Source organism: Pinus tabuliformis, chromosome 8 (assembly GCF_031772625.1).
Source record: "Pinus tabuliformis cultivar Carrire ecotype Pingquan chromosome 8, CPIR1, whole genome shotgun sequence".
Taxonomy (NCBI): domain Eukaryota; kingdom Viridiplantae; phylum Streptophyta; class Pinopsida; order Pinales; family Pinaceae; genus Pinus; species Pinus tabuliformis.
Window position 1 is genome coordinate 1,892,625,869 of NC_142294.1, and position 23,589 is coordinate 1,892,649,457.

The 23,589-nt window shown below is 38.9% G+C and overlaps 1 protein-coding gene across 2 annotated transcripts in view; it reads left to right on the forward strand.

Moving 5' to 3' along the window:
- Nucleotides 1-23,589, forward strand: part of MAK10 (MAK10 homolog) — a 190,116-nt gene that overhangs the window by 111,916 nt on the left and 54,611 nt on the right. Inside the window, exons 9-10 of one of the 2 annotated variants that reach the window (XM_089374671.1) lie at nt 21,541-21,675; nt 21,782-21,880. The exons of the other annotated variant lie outside the window; for it this stretch is intronic. Coding sequence (XP_089230797.1) covers nt 21,541-21,675; nt 21,782-21,880 — 234 coding nt within the window. The remainder of the gene's footprint in view (nt 1-21,540; nt 21,676-21,781; nt 21,881-23,589) is intronic. 2 annotated transcript variants of the gene reach the window in all.

A 23,589-nucleotide genomic window follows, 5' to 3' on the forward strand; every position in this document is an offset into this window, starting at 1 on the left:
GAGAAAATCAAGAGGAGACCACCGATTTCTCCATAGAAACGGTATGTGGATTATTTTTTTTTGTTTTCATTGTTTAAAAACATTGTTTTTGTATTTTTTCATTGTTTTTGGTTGGGTAACTTGGTATGGGCACCATTTTTTTTTGTTTTCATTGTTTTTAAAGATTGTTTTTGTATTTCTTCATTGTTTTTGGCTGGGTAACTTGGTATGACTATGGGAACCATTTTTTTTTTTTTTTTTGTTTTCATTGTTTTTAAACATTGTTTATGTTTTTTTTCATTGTTTTTGCCATTTGGTTGGGTAACTTGGGTTTGGAATGGTTGGGTAACTTGTGTTTGAACTTTGGAATGGTTGTTTTAGGTTGGGTAACTTGGGTTTTCATTGTACAATGTAAAAATTAAAAATTAAAATACTAAATTGTAAATTTGTAACTTGTAATTTTGTAAATACTAAATTGTAATCCTTATTTTCCCATAGGTTCACAACTGCACCGAAACACCATTCAAAACTTCAAGTTTGCAACTTCAAAGTTCAAAAACAAACATGCCAAGGAAATTGGATCCTTTCTGGGAATATGGTGAACTTGATGCTCCGAATGATAGACTAAACTTGAGTTGCAAGTTGTGTGGCCACTTTATGTCCGGGGGGTGTACAGGCTGAAGTTTCACCTTGCACAAATCCCTGGAAAATATGTGGGGCCTTGTACAAAAACAAATCCTGAACTCATCCAAAGAGCCGTGAGAGCATTGGAAAATTTAGAGCATACTAGAGAGGCCAAAGAAGAAATCAAAAGGCAACTAAAAAGGTCAGCTGAAGCAAGTGGCACTAGTTCTACTGCAGCATCAACCAATCCGATAGCTGCCACATCATTTTTTGTTCCTCGAACCACACCTGGTTCACAACCATCTATCAGTTCAATGCTAAAAAGAACTGAGAAAGAACAAGCTGACAAGTTGCTGGCAAAATTTGTCCTCTGGAGTGATATTCCTTTCAGCATTGTAAGGAATAATCCATTTTTCCAACCTGCTGTTGATGCTATTGCTAGTGTTGGCCTAGGGTACAAAATCCATTCTTATCATGATTTCAGAGGCCGAATTCTTCAAAATGAAAAGCGTGACTGCACCCAAAGATTGGAGGATTTTAGGGCATCATGGGCACAAACAGGATGCACTGTTATGTCAGATGGTTGGACTGACCAAAAGGGGAGAACCCTTATAAACTTCTTGGTTAGTTGTCCCAAGGGGACTATGTTTATCAAATCTGTTGATGCATCTGCACAAATCAAAGATGCAAGAACTTTATGTGATTTGCTAGATGTGTTTATTTTGGAGGTGGGTGCAGAAAATGTTGTCCAAGTCATAACAGACAATGCTGCAAATTATGTTGCTGCTGGCAGGATGCTTATGGACAGGCATCCTACTTTATTTTGGACACCTTGTGCTGCACACTGTATTGATTTGATGTTGGAGGACATAGGGAAAATTCCCTTTGTCAAAGATATTGTTGATTCATCCAAAAGCATTACAAAATTTATATATAACCATACATATGTGCTTAGCTTGATGAGAAGATTCACCAACAACAAAGAGTTGGTGCGCCCCGCCATTACACGGTTTGCCACCAGTTTCATATCTCTTCAATCCCTCTTGAATTTTATGTGGGATGTGAAGAGAATGTTTCTTTCAGAGGAGTGGCGTGCTTTGCCAATGGGCCACAAACCAGAGGGAGAGGCCGTATGCAGACTAGTTTCATACCAGGAAGACTTCTGGGTGGGAGTGCAGGAGGTGTGCGTCGTTACTTAACCTTTGGTAAAGGTTCTTTGGTTGGTTGATGGTGAGAAGCCCGCAATGGGCTATTTGTATGAGGCCATGGACTGGGCCAAAGAAGCCATTCGGGCCTACTATGATGGTAAGGGAGATGATGGGTTTCAAAGACAACTCCTCCTATGGGGAGTGATTGATGAGCGATGGAACAACACACTCCATTGTCCCATTCATGCTGCCGGCTTTTCCTGAACCCTGCATTTTCTTACACATGTGGGTTTGATTTTGATGCTGAGATCATGGATGGATTCTTATCCTGTGTCCAGAAGATGGTGCAATCTCCAGAACAACGTATAGAGATCTCTAAACAAATTGAGACGTATAGGATGGCAGGTGGCACATTTGGCTTTGACATGGTTGTCACTGAATTGCATTAATCAAATGAGGAATAGATGCTTCCTTATAAACGTTTACAAGTTAGCCAAGTCAATCCACTTTATGAGTATGGGATAGATCAAGAGAAACCTCCACACATTGGTCTAAAAACAACATTTTGAACTGGAGCTTCTATAGGTTATTTGAGAGGTTTATCTGCTCTAAATGTATAGGAACAACAATTTCTTTTTTGTATAGCCCTGCTATATGGTGCAATATGACTGTTGTACGGATTCCATATAACTGTACAAATCCACATGGTACTATTCGTGCAATTGTACGAGACTATTTTAGTATTGTATAAGAGTGTGTGCTGCCCAGAAATGTCTCTTTTCAAGCTACCTACAGATACTTTCTTTGCGTCACTCAACTACACATGTGTACTTTCTTTGCGTCACTCAACTACGCATGTGTGTTCAAAGCTTTTGGCTTGACCCATCTTTATACTTAGTTGGGTATCTTATTTTAAGATTACTCTTTAGTCTAAGTTATGCATGGGATACCCTTTTAGACTCAATTGTGAAATATAAGACTTCACTTTCTTTTACTGAGGTGAACTACAAAATCGATCTACTTTTCAAAAAATAGAATCACTTTTCGAAAATACTTTTTGAAAATATTTCAAATACTACTCACACATTCACACTGAACCCGTGCGAAAGTTCATGTCTGAGCTATCATAGGTACAATATGCTCTCTTAATATTACTCTTTGATGAAAATAATAAGTAAGGAATGGGGGAAGGTGATAATCAACAACTTCTAGTGATCCAATCACTTGCAAAATGCATATGAATTATCAATGTTGTGTCGATGGATTGACCAACCAATCAATCTTTTAACAAACCCACAAACAAAAATAAGCTAGGTACTCTGTTATGAATATAATTTATGTAAAAGTAATAAATATAGATAATAAATAATAATCATAATAATATGTAATTAGATAATAATTAGTTTAACATTGTTCATTGTCAGCCACCATTGCCCATCTGTCGCCGCTGCAAGGCATCAATTACACACACCTTACGTCTCATGTCACATAATCAAGTCGCAAAACGGGCGAACAAGAAGAAATTGACGCCAAAAGACCCTGTACTTCCGCCTTTGCATAGTGTCGCTGCCACCACCATCAAACAACCATTGCTCCATCTCCAAATACATTGCCGCATCTGCCTTCCGCAAAACCCCTGCTGATCTTCCATTGACTGCTCTATCTGACTGCAATCAGTCCAACAGTGCCACATATGTCCGTGGCTTCCCACGAACTCTGTCACCACAGACTTCCGCGACTGCCACCAAAATCTACCATACACGACATCCGTCTGTTGCAGCGAGCCACAAAACAAGTTGTGGCCTCCATCTCTGTGACGCTATATAGAGCTGCTAACACATCAAAGTCAACATTAATATTTTCGTACAACAAGAATTTGATTTGGCATTGTATAAGGAAATTATTGTTGGATTAACTAAAGTCTAATGTATTTCCAACTATCTACACAATAGAAGTAAAAAATTAAAGCGTTGTGCCTTATCGATCTATAAGGTCGCACCACTTTAATGGAAAAAAAGACCGTAGTTATGAATGGGAAAAGGGAAATATTAAATAATATCCCTAAGTGGATAAAAGGGATGTTAAAATTTTAATAAAATATTAAACTAGTTTAAAAACTAGGTTGAAAAAAAAAGTTTATGTATGTTCAAAAAAATATTATAAAAACAAGATTTAAGGTAGGGAGTATATATTAAAAAAAGGGAGTACAAAGAAGAATATATATTTAAAAGAAGAAGAAGAAGATATGTTAGAAAAAAAACAAAAAATTAATTAAGTTTCAAGGGTTTATTATAAAAATTAGAAGGTTTACTTTTTAAAAACCCTAAGTCCATCCCAAAGAAGCAATATAGAGCCTAGTATAGAAATGAAGGCCGAAAGATTCCCAAAAACTTCATGTAATTATGCTTGAGTGCTATTTAGAAGTATAGGGTCTATTACGGGAAAAGATGTCATTATTGCAATCTCAGCTGCCAAAGATAAAAATTATATACCCCTAAAATCACAAACCAATTAGTGATTCCAGAGTTAAATATAATTGAAACATTAGACAGTTTTGGCAACAAAAAATATGACAACCAATTTACAGTTAAACATTGGGGATTATAAATTGATATTGCAATTCTCAGTTCAAACCCAATGGAGCAATTAGGGTGAAATTATTTTGGGTTCACCCCTGATGGAAACTCTAGGATCTTTCATCTTAGTTACGGAAAATAAGCTTTTAACATTTTCTATAAGAAGAAGAAAATAACACCCCAGGATGTTACACTGAAGCCAAATTCAGTAACACTAGAAGACATACAAGATATTTCAAAAATAATTTTTCAAGAAGGTAAAAAAGTACCACAAAATATGCAAAGAGAAATTGACAACATTACCATTGACAAAAATGAAGAAGTTTCTTGGCTTAAAGACCCTAGTGAAAAATTATTAACACAAATCAAGAAGCTTAAGAAGGACAAAAAGTCATTAAGAGACGAGTTAGAACAACTTGCTTAAGAAGTATCGAAGTCTCCAGTTGTAACAGTCTAGGTTGAAGATAAGGGAACATATACCGATCCAGTGAATGTCACAACTCAAGAAGAAGACAAGCAAGTTGAAGAAAATACACACTTAGATGTTGCATTTCAGACGATGAACATTCCAAGTGAAGGTTCTGTAACCAACTCAACAACATCCTCGCCTGAAGAAAACAAAAAAATTGCCACACACCTAATAAGGGAAAGTCAAACCAAAAAAGTTCCCTATCGACATCTGAATCACGAGAGTAGACAACTCAATCAAGCTATGTATTTGTACCATTCAAAACAGAAACAACAAACTGATGTTCTGAAGAATATTGAAGTAAGCTCAATCTAGCCCTATGATGACAGTTCATTACAAATTTCCAGTGATCAAAATATTCCACATAAGATTATTCTAGGTTGGTCAGATCTATTTTCAGCCCGACAGTTTTGCTTATCACTCATAGAGGATCATATCAACTTGTATCAACGAAGATGACAGTTCTGAGACGAGAAGACATTCGGAACAGAAAGAAAGATCAAACCTTTTCAACAAGATTTGAAGACAAATCTTTTTGAAGGGGAAGGCAATATTATGAATATAATTTATGTAAAAGTAATAAATATAGATAATAAACAATAATCATAATAATATGTAATTAAATAATACTTAGTTAAACGAGAACAGACTGGAGAGGAGAAGAGGAAACGGGGCTAGGGTTTAGGAGCGAATGCGAGACAGAGGTTTGGCAGGCGAGGGTTCAGCCAAGGAGAGGAGGTTCGAAGGGTAAGGGAGATTCCTGTGCACCAGGGCAATCCTCGAGCGCGGACCTCATCAAACCAGATTTCTGGAGAAGAACAAAACGGTAACGAAAGAGTACGGGATAAGCCAAGGGTAACTGCTGATTGGAAGAGATGGGAACGGAGCAAGGGAGGGGAGAGATCCCCTCTTACAAGGCAGTAATAACGGGGGAAGCAAGGAAGGAGCGACAGAAGGAAGGAGAGAGAACAAATGAAGGCGAAACTTCAGCAGCAGGAGCACAAAGGAGATCAGGAGTACCAAGCAAATGTCTACCAAGGGCAACGAACAAACCCAGGTTTGTAATTCCGCCCAATAGATTAGAAAATTACAGAAGCTACATGAGAGATTATGCTTTGATCTGTAAGTTCATAGGATATTGGCCAGCTGAGAAAGATCTTCTTAGATGGATCCAACAGAGGTGGAAACCAAAAGGACATGTGGAAGTCAAGTTGGGAGCGAAAGGGTTTTTTACAGTAATATTCTCCAATCTAGAAGATAGGGAACAGATCTTTGAGGAAGGACCCTATTTCATGAACAATGCTGGACTGTTTATGAGAGAATGGGTAGACTGCTATAACCCAGAGAAGGAGAGGATGTTAGCTGCCCCGATATGGATAAGACTCTTCGGCCTACCAACAGAATTTTGGGACCCAGAGATCCTTAAAGGCATAGGAAATGCAATAGGATCGTTTGTAAAAGTGGCAGAATCGACAAAGAGAGGAAGATATACAACATATGCTAGAATATGCGCGTACATGAACATCACAGAGCCACTTCCAGATACAATAGAATTGGAATATCATGACGAGATCTGGCATCAAACAATCGACTACGAACATATCCCATTCCGCTGCAGAAGATGCCATGAGTATGGCCATTTATATCGTGAATGCCCCATTACGCTAGCTGAAAAGGAAAGGGAAGCGGAAAATGAGAGGAGAAATGCAACCAGGAAAACAGGAGAGGAGGAAGAAGATTTCAGAGAAGTGAAAAGCAAGAAAAAGAGAGGAAGCAACAAGACTCAGATCGGCAAGCAAAGAGGACCCCAGAGCACAGAATCACCAAATAAGTTTCAAATTCTGCAGGAAGAAGAAATAGAAACAGAGCCAAACGGGGAAGAAGAATTGGAAGGAATGGAAGTAATAAAAGAAAATGCAGACAAAGAGACAGATCAAATGAATAAGGATCAAGGGAGGGCAGAAAACCTAAGAGAAACTCAAGAGGACCAAAGAGAAATGGAGATAGACCCACAGAAAGCAAAAGGAGAAGAAGAAGAACAAGTAATGGCGAAGCTTCTACAGGAATGGAAGAGGCTCGATGAAAGATTTATCCCAGAGGATCAAAAACAGAGGTACAAAGAAGCATTCCAAAGATATAAAGAAAAAAAGGGACTAATAGAAGATGGAGAAAGCCAGAAAATGGAGAAACAGGAAACACAAAACATAGGAATGAGCAGCATTGGCAAGGGAGGCAAAAAAAGAGGTAGAAGAACAATGAGTGAAACAATTCAAGAAGTGGGAGAGATGCTCGTCAATTCAGGTAGAGTGATACCTCTCTCAGAGGTATTCCAATCCCCTCCGAAATTGTTACGATGATCATTACAAGCTGGAATATAAGAGGCCTCAACAGCAGAGGCAAACAGAGGTATTTGAATGATAGACTGAAAAAAGAAAAACCCAGTATAATGATAGTACAAGAAACAAAAATAAGTACTGAGAAAATGAGAGAAATTCTGAATAGAAACAAGAACATATATGAAATGATGGGACAGGATGCGATCGGAAGCGCAGGAGGTCTGGTAATAATTTGGAACCCAGAAGAAATTCAATTCAGTAATTGGATGAGCTTCCCAAGAATTCTAACAGGAACAACAAGAATAGTAGGAATGATGGAGGAGGTTATTATAACAGGGGTGTATGGACCACATATCCAAGGAGAAAAGGAAAACTTTCTGCATAATTTAAAAGCTTTGAGAAGCCTAATACCAGGAAAACAGTGGATTATAGGAGGGGATTTTAATCTGATTAAATCCACAGGGGAAAAAAGAGGAGGGCTAAGGAGAATGGATAAAGCAATGGAGTAGTTCGGAGATTTGATAAGGGAACAGAAACTGATCGATATTCAAACCATTAATGGAAATCACACTTGGAATAATCGCAGAGGGGGAGCTAATCAAATAGCTTCCCGCCTTGACAGATTCTTAATCTCAGAACAGATAATGATGAAGGATGTATTCATAGAAGCCACTATCCTCCCGGTAGCAGGATCGGACCATTGGCCGATTAAAATGGAAATAGACCTAAAGCAAAGACCTCCCAACAAACCCTTTAGATTCGAAGCCTTCTGGTTAAGAAACGAAGGACTGATTGAGAAACTTGAAGAATGGTGGAGGATGAGTGATCAAAGAGGAAAAAATAAGATGCACACCTTTCAACTCAAACTGAAGGAGGTGAAGGATAAGTTAAAAAAATGGAATAAAGAAGAATTCGGTAATATTTTAGAAGAAAAAAAGCGACTAGATCAGAGAATGGAAGAGCTACAGCAGATAGATATCTTAGAAGGCATTCAGGAAGAGAGAACTAAGGAAGAAGGTATTATATTAAATCAGCTAGAAGAAAGAAGGAAACAAGAAGAGATTTTATGGGGACATAAATCAAGGGTTCAATGGCTTAGGGAAGGAGAGAGGAATACTAAGTTCTTTCATAAAGCGATGGTACAACATAGACAAAGAAACCGAATCTTCTCAATAAAAAATCAAGAAGGTCAAAGAGTTCTCCAACATGAAGAAATTGAAAAAGTGTTGGTCAATCATTTCAAAAACCTATTAAAAGAAACTCAGGATAATAGATCAGAAGCCATGTCAAAGATAAGCAGGGAGATTCCAAATCTAGTGACCAGAGATCAGAATTTGGCCCTAATGAGGAAAGTTACGATGGAAGAAGTGGAGGATATTGTCAGAAACATGAGAAGGAATAAAGCTCCTGGGCCGGATGGGTATACGGTAGAATTTTTCCAAGCTGGGTGGCATTTTCTTGCAGAAGAAGTTTTGGAGGTAGTAGAGGAAGCTAGAATAAACCAAAGAATATGGCCAGGAATAAATTCAACCCTACTGACCCTTATTCCTAAAACCAATCAAGCAGATCAAGTTGAAGGCTTTCGCCCCATAGCTCTTTGTAACATTATCTACAAGATAGTGGCATCTGTAGTGGCTCAAAGGCTGAAATCGATCCTGCCAAGTATTATTTCCCCAGAGCAAACCGGGTTTGTAGAAGGAAGGCAGATCTTGGATGGGTTAGTGGTGGCCCAGGAAGTAATCCACACTTTGAAAACGAAGAAAGAAAAAGTTATGCTGATCAAATTAGACCTTTCAAAAGCCTATGATAGATTAAGCTGGAATTATCTAGAAACTATCCTTAAAGCCTTTGGATTCTGCGACAGATGGGTGAAATGGGTCTTAAGCATGATCTCTACCCCGAATTTCTCTATCTTGTTAAATGGGGCTCCATCAACAACGTTCAATGCTACAAGAGGCCTTAGACAAGGGGACCCCCTTCCTCTTCATAATAGCAACAGAAGGATTAGGTAGATACTTCAAAAAAGAATTAAGAGAAAGGAAAATACAGGGCCTGAGGTTATGGGGAAATCAAACTACAGTCACCCACCAACAGTTCGTGGATGACATAATGATATATTGCAAAGCTTCTATGAAAGAGGTGAGAAGGATAAAGAAAATTTTAGAGATATTTATGGAAGGTTCAGGCATGGAGGTTAATAATGAGAAATCAAGAACTTTTTTCTTTAATACAGTGGAACCCATTAAAAATCATTTAACCAGGATCTTGGGCTACAGGAAAGGGGATCTCCCAACCAAATACTTAGGAACTATGCTAGACTCCTCTTCCCTCAAAATAGGAAATTGGAAGAACATCCTAGAGAAGATCATGAAAAGGCTGGAAAATTGGACTTTCCGTTCTCTGAACCTGGCAGCAAGGGTTGTTCTGCTTAAATCCACCATTCAGGCGATCCTGATATACCCCTTATCAGTGATGGCAGCACCAAAAGGTATATGCAATAAGCTTGTAGACCTAAGCAACAAAAGAAGTGGGCCCTATGCTCATGGGACAACCTCACCAAACCAAAAGAAAAAGGAGGTCTAGGCCTTAGAGACCCATGGACTTTAAATCAAGTGCTAGTAGCCAAGTTAAGATGGAGATGGATGCAAGGAGGGCCGGACCTATGGAAAGAAATCTGGACAACGAAATACAATATGCCATCCACCCCGGAAGAAATACTAAGGGAACAAGAAATGCCTCGGGGATCAGACATATGGAACCTAACCATTCAAAGCAGGGAATTAATTGACAGGCATATTTTCTGGGAAATCAGAGGAGGCCAGATTGCGAGATTTTGGGATGAAGCTTGGCAACAAAGGGAGAAAATGCTGAACCTACAAGGAATGCAAGAAATCTACAGAACTGGTATCGACAAAGATCTCTTTAAGGTCAAAGATTATTGGAAGGAAGCAAGAGGAAATGATGAATGGAGAGAATGGAAACCTCTGGAGGAATGGAAAAGGAATGCAACAAAAGATCAAAAAACTATATTTGGCAAGGAATTAGACTCCAGGAAGATAAAAAAGAGAGGAGGCAGGGATATCCTACGATGGGGCAAAGAAACGAAAGGAGCATTCACCATAAAGGAAGCTTATAAAGTAAAGATACAGCAAGAGCAGGGGGAGGAAGAGAAAAAGTGGAGAAAGATATGGAGAAATAAATGGTGGCCGAAGATCAAAATGTTCGCATGGCTGGTAGGAAGAAAACGCATTTTAACTTGGGATCGAATTCAAAAAAGAGGCTTCTCAGGCCCTTCAAGACGCTGTCTCTGCTATTCAGACGAAGAAGACCAGGAACACCTTCTTAATGGATGCAGTGCGGCCCAATTCCAATGGGAAAAGACTAGAAATTTATTCTCGGCCACGGAAAGAAACCCGCATGATATAATTCAAACCCTATGCGAATGGGGAGAAGGAAAGTTTAAAAGCAAGATAGTAAGAAGAGCCTGGAGCATTACAGCAGGCTTCAACGTATGGAATCTTTGGAAAGAGAGAAATGGTCGAATCTTTAAAGGGAAATCTTCAGATCTGGAAGAAGTTTGGAAAAGAACTCTAAGACAAATCAGAGAATCAATCCTAGCGGAAAACTGGGCAGAAGAGGATTGGAAAACCTCTGAAGCAGAAACAGAGATCCTAAACAAGCTGAACTTGGAACAGGGGATGGTCTACCAACAAAAAACAAAGAACCTATAGCAAACCAAAGTCACGCAGCTTATGGTGGAATCCAGGACTGGTTTCAATCTTCAGAAACAACAAGGAGAGACAGAATGGATCTATGCAGAACACGGAGGAACAATGACTAATAACGAAGCGGAATTTATGGCTGTGTATTGGGGTCTCAAAATTGCCAAAAGAAACGGATACAGGAAGATAGAAATTGAAGGAGATTCTGCCCTGGTCGTGGGTACGATAAGGAAATTAATCCAAGGGAAACAATGGGAGAAGGTAGTTAAAAGTTGGAGAAATGCGAGTATAGTCCGAGATATCGAGGAAACGTTGAAAGGGATCGATTACAAGATCACTTCGCATGTAAGAAGAGAGGGCAATAAACCCGCGGACTGCTTAGCGAATTGGGGAAGTAAAGAATCAGTGGAGAAAGTCGATGACAGCTGGACCAATCAGGCATCAAAGGCAAAATGGGACGGATTAAAACAGCTCATCGACAATGATAACCATGACACAGCACAAGGGTAATCAAAATTCCGCGTGGAGCGGGAGAAGGAGAATAAGGCAAGATCAGGCGGCAATGAGGACAGGACAGAAGGACGGCGCCCTTAACTCCCTGACATCAACAATTAATGATCATGCAGATCAGCAGGGACGCGTCCCAAAACAAAAACCGGTTATCACCACCGAATCCATCATTCAAAGCGTGAGGGGGATGAGAAGTGGGGAGCAATCCCATCATAAGTGTAAAGGTGGCGAAAATTCTATAAGGAGGAATAGGGGAAGAATGACAGGCAACAGAAATTCGGAGAAGGTGGCGAGAGAAGGGGCGACTTGGCAGAGAAACCATAACGAGCGCCTCAGACGCACAAAAATGGGAGAGCGAAGAGCTAAGACAGTCCATACTGAGAGGGAGGCTGCTGAGGGCAGGCACTTTGAACGGGGCCGAGTTAAAATAGAAATAGAAAGTTCAGACGAAATGGAGTATAGTCAGGGGGTAGGGCTCAGAGGCAAACATTTCGAATTTGGGCAGAGCAGTAAAGGAACGAAGCGAGGCAGAAAGGGTGGAAGATGGAAGACGCAAGAGCAGAGAGGAAGAGGACGTCCCCGTCAACCAACCAGCAATGCGGAGGGTAACCAGACGCAGAGAAGACGGAAAAGGGGGAATAAGTCGATCAGCATGGCGGTGCATGAAGCCGAACAGGCTTACAATTTGGAAACAAATGTAGACATAAGGAAAATCATTGATGCCATGGAGGACAGGGTGTTAGAGGAACCCTCCGACCCGGAGATGGAGGAATGGACCTCGCAGCTGCCGGACCCAGGCAACACGCGAGGCAGACTTACCCTTTATCGCCTCGCGCTCCATACCTACTGGGTACTGAAACACCTCCTAGCAAAGGCCTTGGAGCAAGTCGCGACTGAGATGCTGGAGATGGCGCAGGAAACAGCGGCAACAAAAAAGGAGGTTGCAAACGTGGAAGAGCTGGTGAGGCAACAGAATGAGCACCTCAAGGAAATTCAAGCGATGCTGAAGGAGCTGGGGAAGGCCAATGACAGCAACAAAGCAGGAAGAGGAAATGCGGCGAACCGAGAGGCCTGTTAACTGTTTCTTTTTCAATTTAGAATGCCAATGCTATGCTTTTTGAATATTATTTTGTATGCCAAAGCAATAGTAGTAAAACTGGGTCTGTCAAGTAGGACTGAGAAAGATTAGTTTTTTGGTAAATCATGGTGATAGAGGGTTTAATGTCCTGCTATGTTTTTTGACATTGTCCAACATGAAAACTTTATTGAATGTTTGATGTATAGGAGCCAACAGCTCCGGTTTCCCTACGGGGCAGATTGAGGCTCCTAAGTTTTGTACTTTTATAATTATTGTAGATAATAGAAATACCGCAGTTCACAAAAAAAAAATAATACTTAGTTAAACAAAGAGGCACATCTAAAGAGACATGACCGTTCATAAAGGGACACCTGCATAGGGCATATAAGCAGGCCCTCAATTTCAATTGTATCATCATTCTCATTCATACATTTAATATATGTTCTTGTATCTCAATGTAGATCTACATATTCTAAGTCTTTTGGAGTATTTAACTGGAAGAACGAACTTTGTTCATTCCATTTTGGTATCAGAGCATTCCTATGTGAAGTACGAACTTTGTTCGTTACATACTCAAATTGGATTTTGAAGAAATCGAATCTGGGTGCTAATAGTGGTCATTTGTCGGACATCAATAAAATTGCCCAATGTGACATGGGAATCTATGTCCCCAATGCTTCCCACATTTGTTATGCAAGGAAACTCTATGCGCTTGGGGGGGGGGAATGTTTATCCATGTCCGCCTTTTTGGGAAACTCGTGGAAATGCACGGGGGCCCATTTCCGAAGAAATGGGCAACTTTTTTCTTTTGTGGGTGAGTCGTAGTTAACCTCCCTTACGAACTTTGTTCGTTACATACTCAAATTGGATTTTGAAGAAATCAAATTTGGGTGTTAATAGTGGTCATTTGCCGGACATCAATAAAGTTGCCCAATGTTACATGGGAATCTATGTCCCCAATGCTTCCCACATTCGTTATGCAAGGAAACTCTATGCGCTAGGGGGGGGGGACGCGTGGGGGGAAGAATGTTTATCCATGTCCGCCTTTTTGGGAAACTCCGGGAAATGCACGGGGGGCATTTCCCAAGAAATGGGCAATTTTTTTTTTGTGGGTGAGTCCTAGTTACCCTCCCTTGGTAAAAGGGGACCACTTTGCTTTCCTCATGATTTTTTCCCAATAGGCTACGGAAAATTAATTTTATAAAAAGCAGAAAAAAATCAAAATGCTAAAGGGAACATTAATAATTATTTCATGCTTTCATTGTTCATGCTTGTGACTTGTCATTGTTTCTCATATATTTATTCATTTATTTCTTTTATTTGTAAAAATTTTGGAAGGAATTCCCTATGTCGAGGACCTTGATATTTCACATGACCTTTCTTAAGATTTGAGTGTTGCCTCCACATGCCCCTTGAACATGTTCCCTCGTTAACTTGGTGGAACATTGAAATGATCTTATCTTGTGTGTTCACTATTATAGAATATCTGTAAACATAATAGGCTTTTGGACAATTTTTATGGTTGATTTTTGAACTTGCATTATTGCTTTTGTTGTAGTCCCTCTTCTGTCAAACAATCTTGCTTGTTTTTGGAGATTTGTACTATATCAGCCCCTTGTGTGGCATATATCCAGGAAAATTATTGCTCACTTTAATTTATTGCTACTGTCGGATGATATTCATATCAAGATTCTTTCATGTACATTTAATAGGATGTCATAAATCATCTTCTTTGGCATCTAGGGCGGTCACCATTAGTTTGATGTAAATGATATTATCATATGCATTAATGTTTTTCAAAATACGGGCTTCTGGAATTGAAGAGGGAATTGTGAGCCGTTTCTAAAGGCATAATTTACTATGTTTATTGAAGGAAAAATATTAAATAAAGAAGATTATAATAAGTTTAGAATCCTAGATTACATTTGATGATTGGTTGTGGTATTTCAGCTATTTCTGTTGAAGAAAAGAAATCAATTACTTGTTTTGTTCATAAATTGCATATTTCTCGCAATTTTATGAGAATCAGAAACTGAATTGGTTGACCCCAAAAACTCTAACAGGTAAAAATCAGAAACAAAACTGGCTGACCAAAACATACACAAGATATTGAAATTTTGATAGAAGAAATATCTATTCACTCACATAAATGTAAATGAAAACTATTAGACACAAAAATATGTAATTTCTTGTCATGTAGAACATTTAAGTGTGAATATAAGTTTATAACAAAATACAATCGAGTGCAATATATCTAAAACAATATATATAGACATTGAATTTCCAAACCAAAATTGGTCGATTCGATTGATTTGATCCTAAATGATGATGGACTGACCCTTGAACCAGCTCTGTATCGAACTAGTCAAATGACTCAAACCAACCAATTTAATGGGTTCTGCTCTAAATCAGCTTGCTTTGTCACTGTGTCTGCCTTATTTCCTCCATTAAGTTTTAAGTTCACCATATTTTATAAGAAACTGCAGAAATTTGTTAAAGTTTGCCCAAATTTGTTAAAGTGCATTGTTCAACCATCTGTGCAGCAGCCCTTGACCCACAAACTAGCGAGTCTGATACATCAATTTGGTGTCTAGCTAGGCTATGACCCTAAATTATATTATTATTTCTCTCTACAAAGGATTATCCACTGACATTGTCTTGACCCTTGACTACTTTGTCTATTTGGATATGTTGTATGGATGCCCTCATAAATATGCTTACATTTTGCGAATTGGCATTTTATTGATTGAATTGTTTGTCACTCACTGAAATGGGTGCCATTAGCTAGTGGACAGAAGGTCTTGGAATAGTTTCCATAATGTCTCTTCCCACTAGCAAATAGACAGGATGTGTAAGATTGTTCTGTTTAAATGGAATTTCTTTAATACTTATCGTGGGTGTAGTGAATGCCAAGTTTGCCAGTGGTATGTAAAACTGCGATTGCAAATGGATGGATTTGGAAGGATTTGCTAGCTAGCTTTATATTCTATTTATCTAACATGACTATGTTATTGCAATTTATACAAATTCTTGTATATATTTACTAGTTACTTTTGAACTTACATTTGCATTAATATCCATACTAGTTTATAAATTCACACTATGTATCTCACATTGAACATTGATTGACTAACAGAAGAAAAATAATTGATTCTGGGTTTTCCCCCTTGTGGGGTTTTTCCCTGGTCTTTGACCAACATCTCTGTGTCTCATTGTGCTTGGCTATCTTCTATTGTGCATTTACTGTTTACTGTTCTATCTATAATTGCTTATCTGTTACTGGGGCGATTGAAATTGAATGAAGTTGTTTTGAGTGATTATTACAGCATAGAACACTGAGAATTAAGATTAATCATCCAAGGATATCAATTCTAGTGCTGGGTGCTACATGTAGATTCAAGTCCATCCACCTTGTTGTTACTCTAGTCAGTATCTTCCAATTTTGATGAAATTGGATAATCCAATTGTTAATGAGGTCAAAATCCTAACATGCTTAATTGGTTGTTTTGGTTTGAGTGAAGGGTACATTTTTACTAACATCATGAAAGATGAGTTCAACAGTTAACACCACCAACATTGGTGTACAAAGCGGGTTTGGTGCTTTTGATTAAATGCCAATCCCATACCCTCATACATGATAGAATCCAGTCTTGAAATGCTGTAGTCCTGCGAGTTCTGTAATGCTGAAATCATGAAAAGTGTTAATACTGCTGAATTCTGAATGGGATATGAACTTCTACTTTCTTCATATGAATTTTGATGAGGTTGGAACCGCTGTCGAATACCCCGGAACCTGATTCACCGGGTTCGGCTACTTTATCTTATCATGTTTGAAATTCTTCGACGAATTTGAAGGAACGATGAACAGAATCATTTAAAGCTGCCCTTCAAATTCAACTAAGTAGTAGGCATATCATTTCTGCTTATTATCATGTTCAAATTTACATGTGAATTCATTCATTTTAACAGAAATTTGTTAAAATAGTGTATATTTCACAATAAGTTGTGTTATTTCATTTGATTCAAAATATTGTGGGTCAAGCACAAGGTATGTAATACTAATTAAACAAAATTGGTTGGAGAGTACACTCTCTCTAGTCTAAATTTCATGAACTTCAATTTTGGCTGGACCGTGCAGTAATTTGTGATTCGAGAACTCCATGTGGTGATGTGACTGTTTATTACACTGTTCTAAGGCGCTCTCAAATGAAAACCAAGAGCTTGCCCGGGTAGTAAGTATGGGGATGGGTTCTCACTAAGTGGGCCATAGCAACAATTGACCTATGAAAGAGGGAGGCCTTCCTGTACACATTGGTTTGGAAAATAAAAAGAGATACGTCCTGAATAATGTGAAAATTCCACAACCGGAACCCCCACTGCAGCAAACTGATGTTACTTCTCCTACTTGTTAATCCCTACAAGTTATTTACTGTGTGCTACGACAAATATCGAAGTAAATACTACTACAACCTTCACTTAAATAAATTATAAGCGGAAACAAGATATTGAGGAAGAAAGAAAATACAACACAATAGACACCGTTATTTTTGGACAAATGTCCCCGGAAAAACCCAATGTAGGAAAACCGATGCAGTAGCTTTGAGGGTTTATTATTATTAAGTAGTAGTTCTAAATACAACTCTGGATGCCCTTCTGGCAATCTAGTTATAAAGAAAAAGACACTGGCATAAAACTTAGTGAGATTACCTCACTTCACCCGGCAAATCCCAATTGATCCGTCAGCTGAAATGACTATCCCCGGCTACAACTGCGCTGCCCCTTAGTAGTGACTGCGTGGGCCTGCGTGGAGCTCTCTGAGGCTTTGCGTTGGGTTTCTTTGCCTTCTGGAGCTCTGATGTCAACACTCCCGGCTGATCCGGCAGCTCTCTGGCAAGTTTCATACTTCTGTTGGAAGACAACTCTCCCTCTGCGCTGGCCCTTCTGGCTTTGCGTTAAGCACTGCGTGGGCACTCTTGGCCCAACATCAGTCTTTCCTGGGTCTGCGCTACCTCCACTGGTGCTTATCTGCCTCTCTGTTGAGTATTCGGGGTCCCGAAGAAGATACTCCAACCCCAACTATCCCTGCCCCTCAACTACAAGAAATCTCCTCAATCGAATTTCCTCCTAAGAACTTCTCACTTCACTAATTCGATCTTTTGATCTCTCTCAGTGTGTTTTCCAAATGACTCTCAAGCCCCTTCTTATATCTTTCTGTTGGACAACCAACGACCTAGATTAACTCCTAATCAAAGGCTCAGATTGTTTTGGCTTGATCTCTATCTTCTTCTAGAAGTTACACCCACAATTAGATTAATACCCATTAATATTCTAATTTTCCAAAGTTTAGACATAGGAATTGCATTAAAAATATTATTTATTTTAATATAATCGTTTTAGGGTGGAATTTCCCAAAACGCTTTCTGTGTTCTTTGGAATACATGTGCCCAAGCCTCTCTGCAAAATTTGAGGCCTATAGCACATTCGATGCTACACCAAATCAACACTCCCTCTTAGTGAGGAATGTGCTCTAGTAATATACTTTGCTGCATACTGCTCTGACTCTGAAACATCGTCATTTGCGTCGCTGATGTCTGACATGCTGTCCACCAACAACTACGCTGCTGCTGTAACTGTACTGTTGCCTTTGACACTGCCACTACCAATGCTAAATCTGTACTACAACTCCCTCTCAGTTGCTGCATTTGCTATACTGTTAGCACTACTAACACTGCATTCGTACTGCAACTCAGTTGCTGAGGGAAGCAACTGAAAAAATCCAAAATTAATGAACTAACTGTGTTTAGTATGATTACACGTGAATGTTGAAGCCTGACTGCTGCTAGTCTTTGCACTGACCTTCTGAATATACTGCACTGCTGTTAACCTCTGGTCTGTGCCATCTCCACTGCTGCCAACTCTGCTCTACGTTGTTCAGTCTTTGGTGCTTCTAGCCACTGCAACTGTCTCCTTGACACTCCTCAGCACCATTTGACACTAGTCCATCCTGCTATTGCAAAACTGGGCTCCCTTAGCAAGGTATTGATCTAAGAGGTGGACTCCTCAATGATCCTGCTCATTTTTATCTCTTTCGAACTACAACTCCAAATCAGCCCACCTACCTCTTAGAGATGTGACTGCCATCTTTGCCAAACGCAAATGTTGAATAGCCTCCTCTCTCCTCTGCGTCGCTATTGGGCTAGCCTACATGCTCCCTGCTGGAGCTAGTAAAATTGTTGCCCCTTGCTGCTGCTCAGCTCTAGAGAATTCGAATTCCTTGGCTAGGAATTCTCTGAGGAAGAAATTCCCTCAACTGTGCTTCTCCTCTCTCTTCTGACAATTTTCTGCCTAGCAGATTGCCTGGAAAAATCTGCGTCCCACCACCTCTCCTCATGCTGAGCCTTCAACGTTGCTCCCTCTACCTCGACTAAAATTCAATTTGGAAGCCCTTCTCTCTGTCGACTCACTCGGAGAGAGACTGCCTCGAAATTTCAGCCCCTCCGACTAAGAACTGCGCAAACCCTTAGGGGTTTCGAACTCCCTCTTTTGCTCAGCTCTTCTTGTTCCACTGCAACTTTGGTACCATGTGAAAGTTCCACAACCGGAACCCCTACTGCAGCAAATTGATGTTACTTCTCCTACTTGTTAATCCATACAAGTTATTTACTGTGTGCTATGGCAAATATCGAAGTAAATACTACTACAACCTTCACTTAATTAAATTATAAGCGGAAACAAGATATTGAGCAAGAAAGAAAATACAACACAATAGACATCGTTATTTTTGGACAAATGTCCCCAGAAAAACCTAATGCGGGAAAGCCGGTGTAGCAACTTTAAGGGTTTATTATTATTAAGTAGTAGTTTTGAATACAACTCTGGATGCCCTTCTGGCAATCCAGTTACAGAGAAAAAGACACTAGCAAAAAACTTAGTGAGATTACCTCACTTCACCCAGCAAATCCCGGTTGATCTGACAACTGAATTGACTATCCCTGACTACAATTGCATTGCCGCTTCATAGTAACTGCGTGGGCCTGCGTGGAGCTCTTTGAGGCTCTGCATGAGCTCTGCGCTGGGTCTTCTTGCTTCCTGGAGCTCTGACGTCAACCCTCCCAGCTGATCTGGCACCTCCCTAGCAAGTTTTAGACCTCTGCTGGAAGACAGCTCTCCCTCTGCGCTGACCTTTCTGGCTCTGCGTTAAGCATTGCGTGGGCCCTCTTGGCCCAACGTTAGTCCTTCTTGGGTCTGCGCTGCCTCCACTGGTGCTTATTTGCCTCTCTGTTGAGTATTCGGGGTCCCAGAGAAGATACTCCAACTCCAACTATCCCTGCTCCTCAACTGTAAGAAATCTCCTCAATCGAATTTCCTCTTGAGAACTTCTCACTTCAAAAATTCGATCTCTTGATCTCTCTCAGTGTGTTTTCCAAATGACCCTCAAGCCCCTTCTTATATCTTTTTGTTGGACAACCAACAACCTAGATTAACTCCTAATCAAAGGCTCAGATCGTTTTGGCTTGATCTCCATCTTTTTCTAGAAGTTACACCCACAATTAGATTAATACCCATTAATATTTTAATTTTCCAAAGTTTAGATTTAGGAACTCCATTAAAAATATTAATTATTTTAATGTAATCGTCTGTGGGTGGAATTTGCCAAAACACTTTCTGGGTTCCTTAGAATACATGTGCCCAAGCCTCGTTCTTTAGAATACATGTGCCCAAGCTTCCCTGCAAAATATGAGGCCTCGAGCACATCCGATGCTACCCCAAATCATCAAATAAACCCATTAAAATGGAGGAGCGTCCCAATTAATTGCGAGCTGCGGCACATCATTAGAAAGCATAAACAACAATAGAACATCCTCTCTTGAGCTCAAGGATGGCATAGAAACAGGGAGATTTATATCATCTATTTTTTTATTGGGAATAAACTATTTATATTAGTGACCTAGGGTGTAATTCTTAGAGATTATAATTTAATTTAAAATTCGATGATTAAAATTTACATTTATGTTTATATAATTATATAAAATATAATAAAATTTTATCACTTATACAATTATATTTATATAATTATTTTATTTAAAAATTATGTGTGTGTGCATGTATGTATGTAAATTAATTATTTATATTTGGACATAATGTCAAATTTTATCAAAGGATTTTTTTTAGACAATTTTTTTTACGATTTTATTGTTGTTGAAATTGAACACGAACATAAACCAGGTGACTATACCTGGAACTATTAATGCTAAGTCAAAAATTCAAGTGAAAGGATAAAAAGGAAAGAGAAAGAATGCTGACTTTTACCTAAGACTTTAATATTTCTAGTTATGGCTTGCCAGTTATCTTTTTTCTTGTTTTATACATAGGCAGGGGTGTGCTGGTATGGAACCCATCAGAGATGGTCAAACTGGCCAGGGAACTGTCTGGTTCAGGTTCCAAATTGGTGGCTTTGAACAGAGGTGATCAAAACTGTTTTGAACATCTGATTCTGACTGAAAAACCCCTAAACCAGGCTGAACTGACTGGTTCAGCTGGTTATGATAACATAGGTTTCGAGTAAAAAAAGGAACTGAGTGTGAATGCCAATGAATATTTCTCCTTCAAGCGTAGTGAGGAATGTTGATCATCAAGCGCCGATATAAAGTCTAAATTCTGATTGAGGAATGAAATTCACCACTTGGCTTATTTTTTGGGATATTGTTACAGATATTTTTGCTTGCTTTTCTCAAGGAGATCCCTCAATTCCCATGATGTGTAATCATTAGTAGAAACTTTAAACAGAATTACATGGCATTAGTGTTATTTTTAGGATCTTTAAATAATTGTGACTTTCTAAAACCATAAAATATGTTTTCTGAAGATTCATACTGATACACTTGTGTTTGTGTCTTGTTTTCTTATATTATTATTTCTATGCACTCTGCATTTATGCATCTTTTATGACAGGTTGTGTCTAGGATCAGAGTCTAGTGGGGAACTATATTACGTTGTCATTTCACTAGATGAACATATACTATTTTGCATATTTCCTTAGGCTATAAGTCAGTTGCATTGAAACTGCTTTTGAAATATTGTGTCCTTGCTCAAATCAGCTATTAATCGTGCAAGATGGAAAGTTCTTTGGTCGGGATCTTCTTTCTGATGTTATCTGTAGAGCTATGAAAATGCCATATTTAGCAAATAACCGAGACTTTCAAAGAAATGATTCAGTAATACAGCTTGGACGGGTGAGCTTAATCATCGTTTTCTCTTTAAACTAACAAATGCAAGTCGTTTTGTTACTTTCTCTAGATGCATTCTAACATTTCTCTATCTCCATTGCTTATTGGATAGCTTATTCTCAATTTATTGAGAATTCTTTGCACCAACATTGCATATCAACACCGTAAACTTGGTAAAAGCTTGCAGGAATGGGATGCCCTTTTGCATCAGGTATGTCTTATCAAGTGCTTGGCATTCTATATTTTTTTTAAACTGGAAGATTTAATAGATAAGCAATACTCCCAATGAGCTCTTTACTTTTAGAATAGAAAATAGTTTGTTGGTTAGAAACAAAGAAGACTTATATGGTCTTTGTTTTCATATGGTGGGTTGCGCATAAACCTTCAAGTAAGAAACTTGGTTATGTGCAAAAGTGTCATATTTTGTCTGAACAAATCTATATCCAATATAAATTTATGGAGTCCAGTATATGCTTATCTTTGATGTTCTTGATTTTGATTTCACAAATTTTTCTTTGGAAGCAATCATATTATTATGACACATGTTACATGGCATATAGCTTTTGCTACTATGACATTATATGGATGGATAAATATGGATATGATAATATAGTTCATTCTTTTATGAAAATTGATAGATGCATATTTGGATTCATAAACATGGAGAGATTCCCATCTCTCTATTTCTATTGATGAGCATGGTAGAGAAAGATATCATATTTTGTATGAACAAATCTATATCAAATATAAATTTATGGAGTCCAGTATATGCTTATCTTTGATGTTCTTGATTTTGATTTCACAATCTTTTCTTTGGAAGTAACCATATCATTATCACATATGTTACATGGCATATAGCTTTTGCTACTATGCCATTATATGGATGGATACTTATGGATATGATAATATAGTTCATTCTTTTATGAAAATTGATAGATGCGTATTTGGATTCATAAACATGGAGAGATCCCCATCTCTCTATTTCTATCGATGAGCATGGTAGAGAAGGATATCATGTAAGACATATTGGGTTGAGGAATTAATAATTAATGTAGTCAAACATTGCAAAATCTACATATTCAAATAGTGGAAATAGTCCAATCCAATATCGTCATAGATTCAACATACAACATTGTTGAAGCAATGGACTTGTAACACAACATTGTCAAAGTTTACATTGCAAAGTAGGCATCAGGGTTGCGGGGTGTGCCCCCCTCCTCGAACCCACTCTCAGAGTGCGCTCCTTTAAAAAATATTCTTTCCCTGGTTTTTAGGGAGTGAACAAGAGAGTGGTTGAGGAGCGTTCGTTTCCTAACCGCTCCCGTTCGCTCTTGGAGCGATTTTTTAAAGGCAGGAGCAGTCGCTCCTGACCGCCCCTGCCTAAAAAAATGCTCTTCGTGCTCAAAAATGGCGCGATCGCGTGGGGGCTTTTGGAGGGAGGGGAGGGGGATTTAAAAGGCCCTCCTCCTCTCCCATAATTCACCATTTGTATATGAGAGCAAGGTGAGGGCTTTTGGAATTGGAGCTTGAGTTGAGGAGGAAGATTGAGAGGGTTGCTTGGGAGTTTGAGGAGCTTGCAAGGGACATTGGAGCTTGGGATTGAAGGCCAAAGAGGCAGGATCTATACTCTAATCTAGCATTTGTGTTTTTTATATGTTCATTGTTAAATGAAAATGTTCTCCTCTTTTTCAAGTTTCCCATTCCCATTCCTCCATTTTATTGCAGACTATAAACTATAACTCCATCAAAGTTCAAAGAATCTAAACTTCAAACATCATGGCTATATGGCTTGGCATTCTCTTGATGTTGGTTTCTTTTTTTGTTATTATGTTGATGGAGAGGAGGAGGAGGGGGGTTGATGAAGAGGATAAAGAAGTGGGTAGTGGTGGGTTTGAAAACCATGGGAAGGAGTACCTTGGT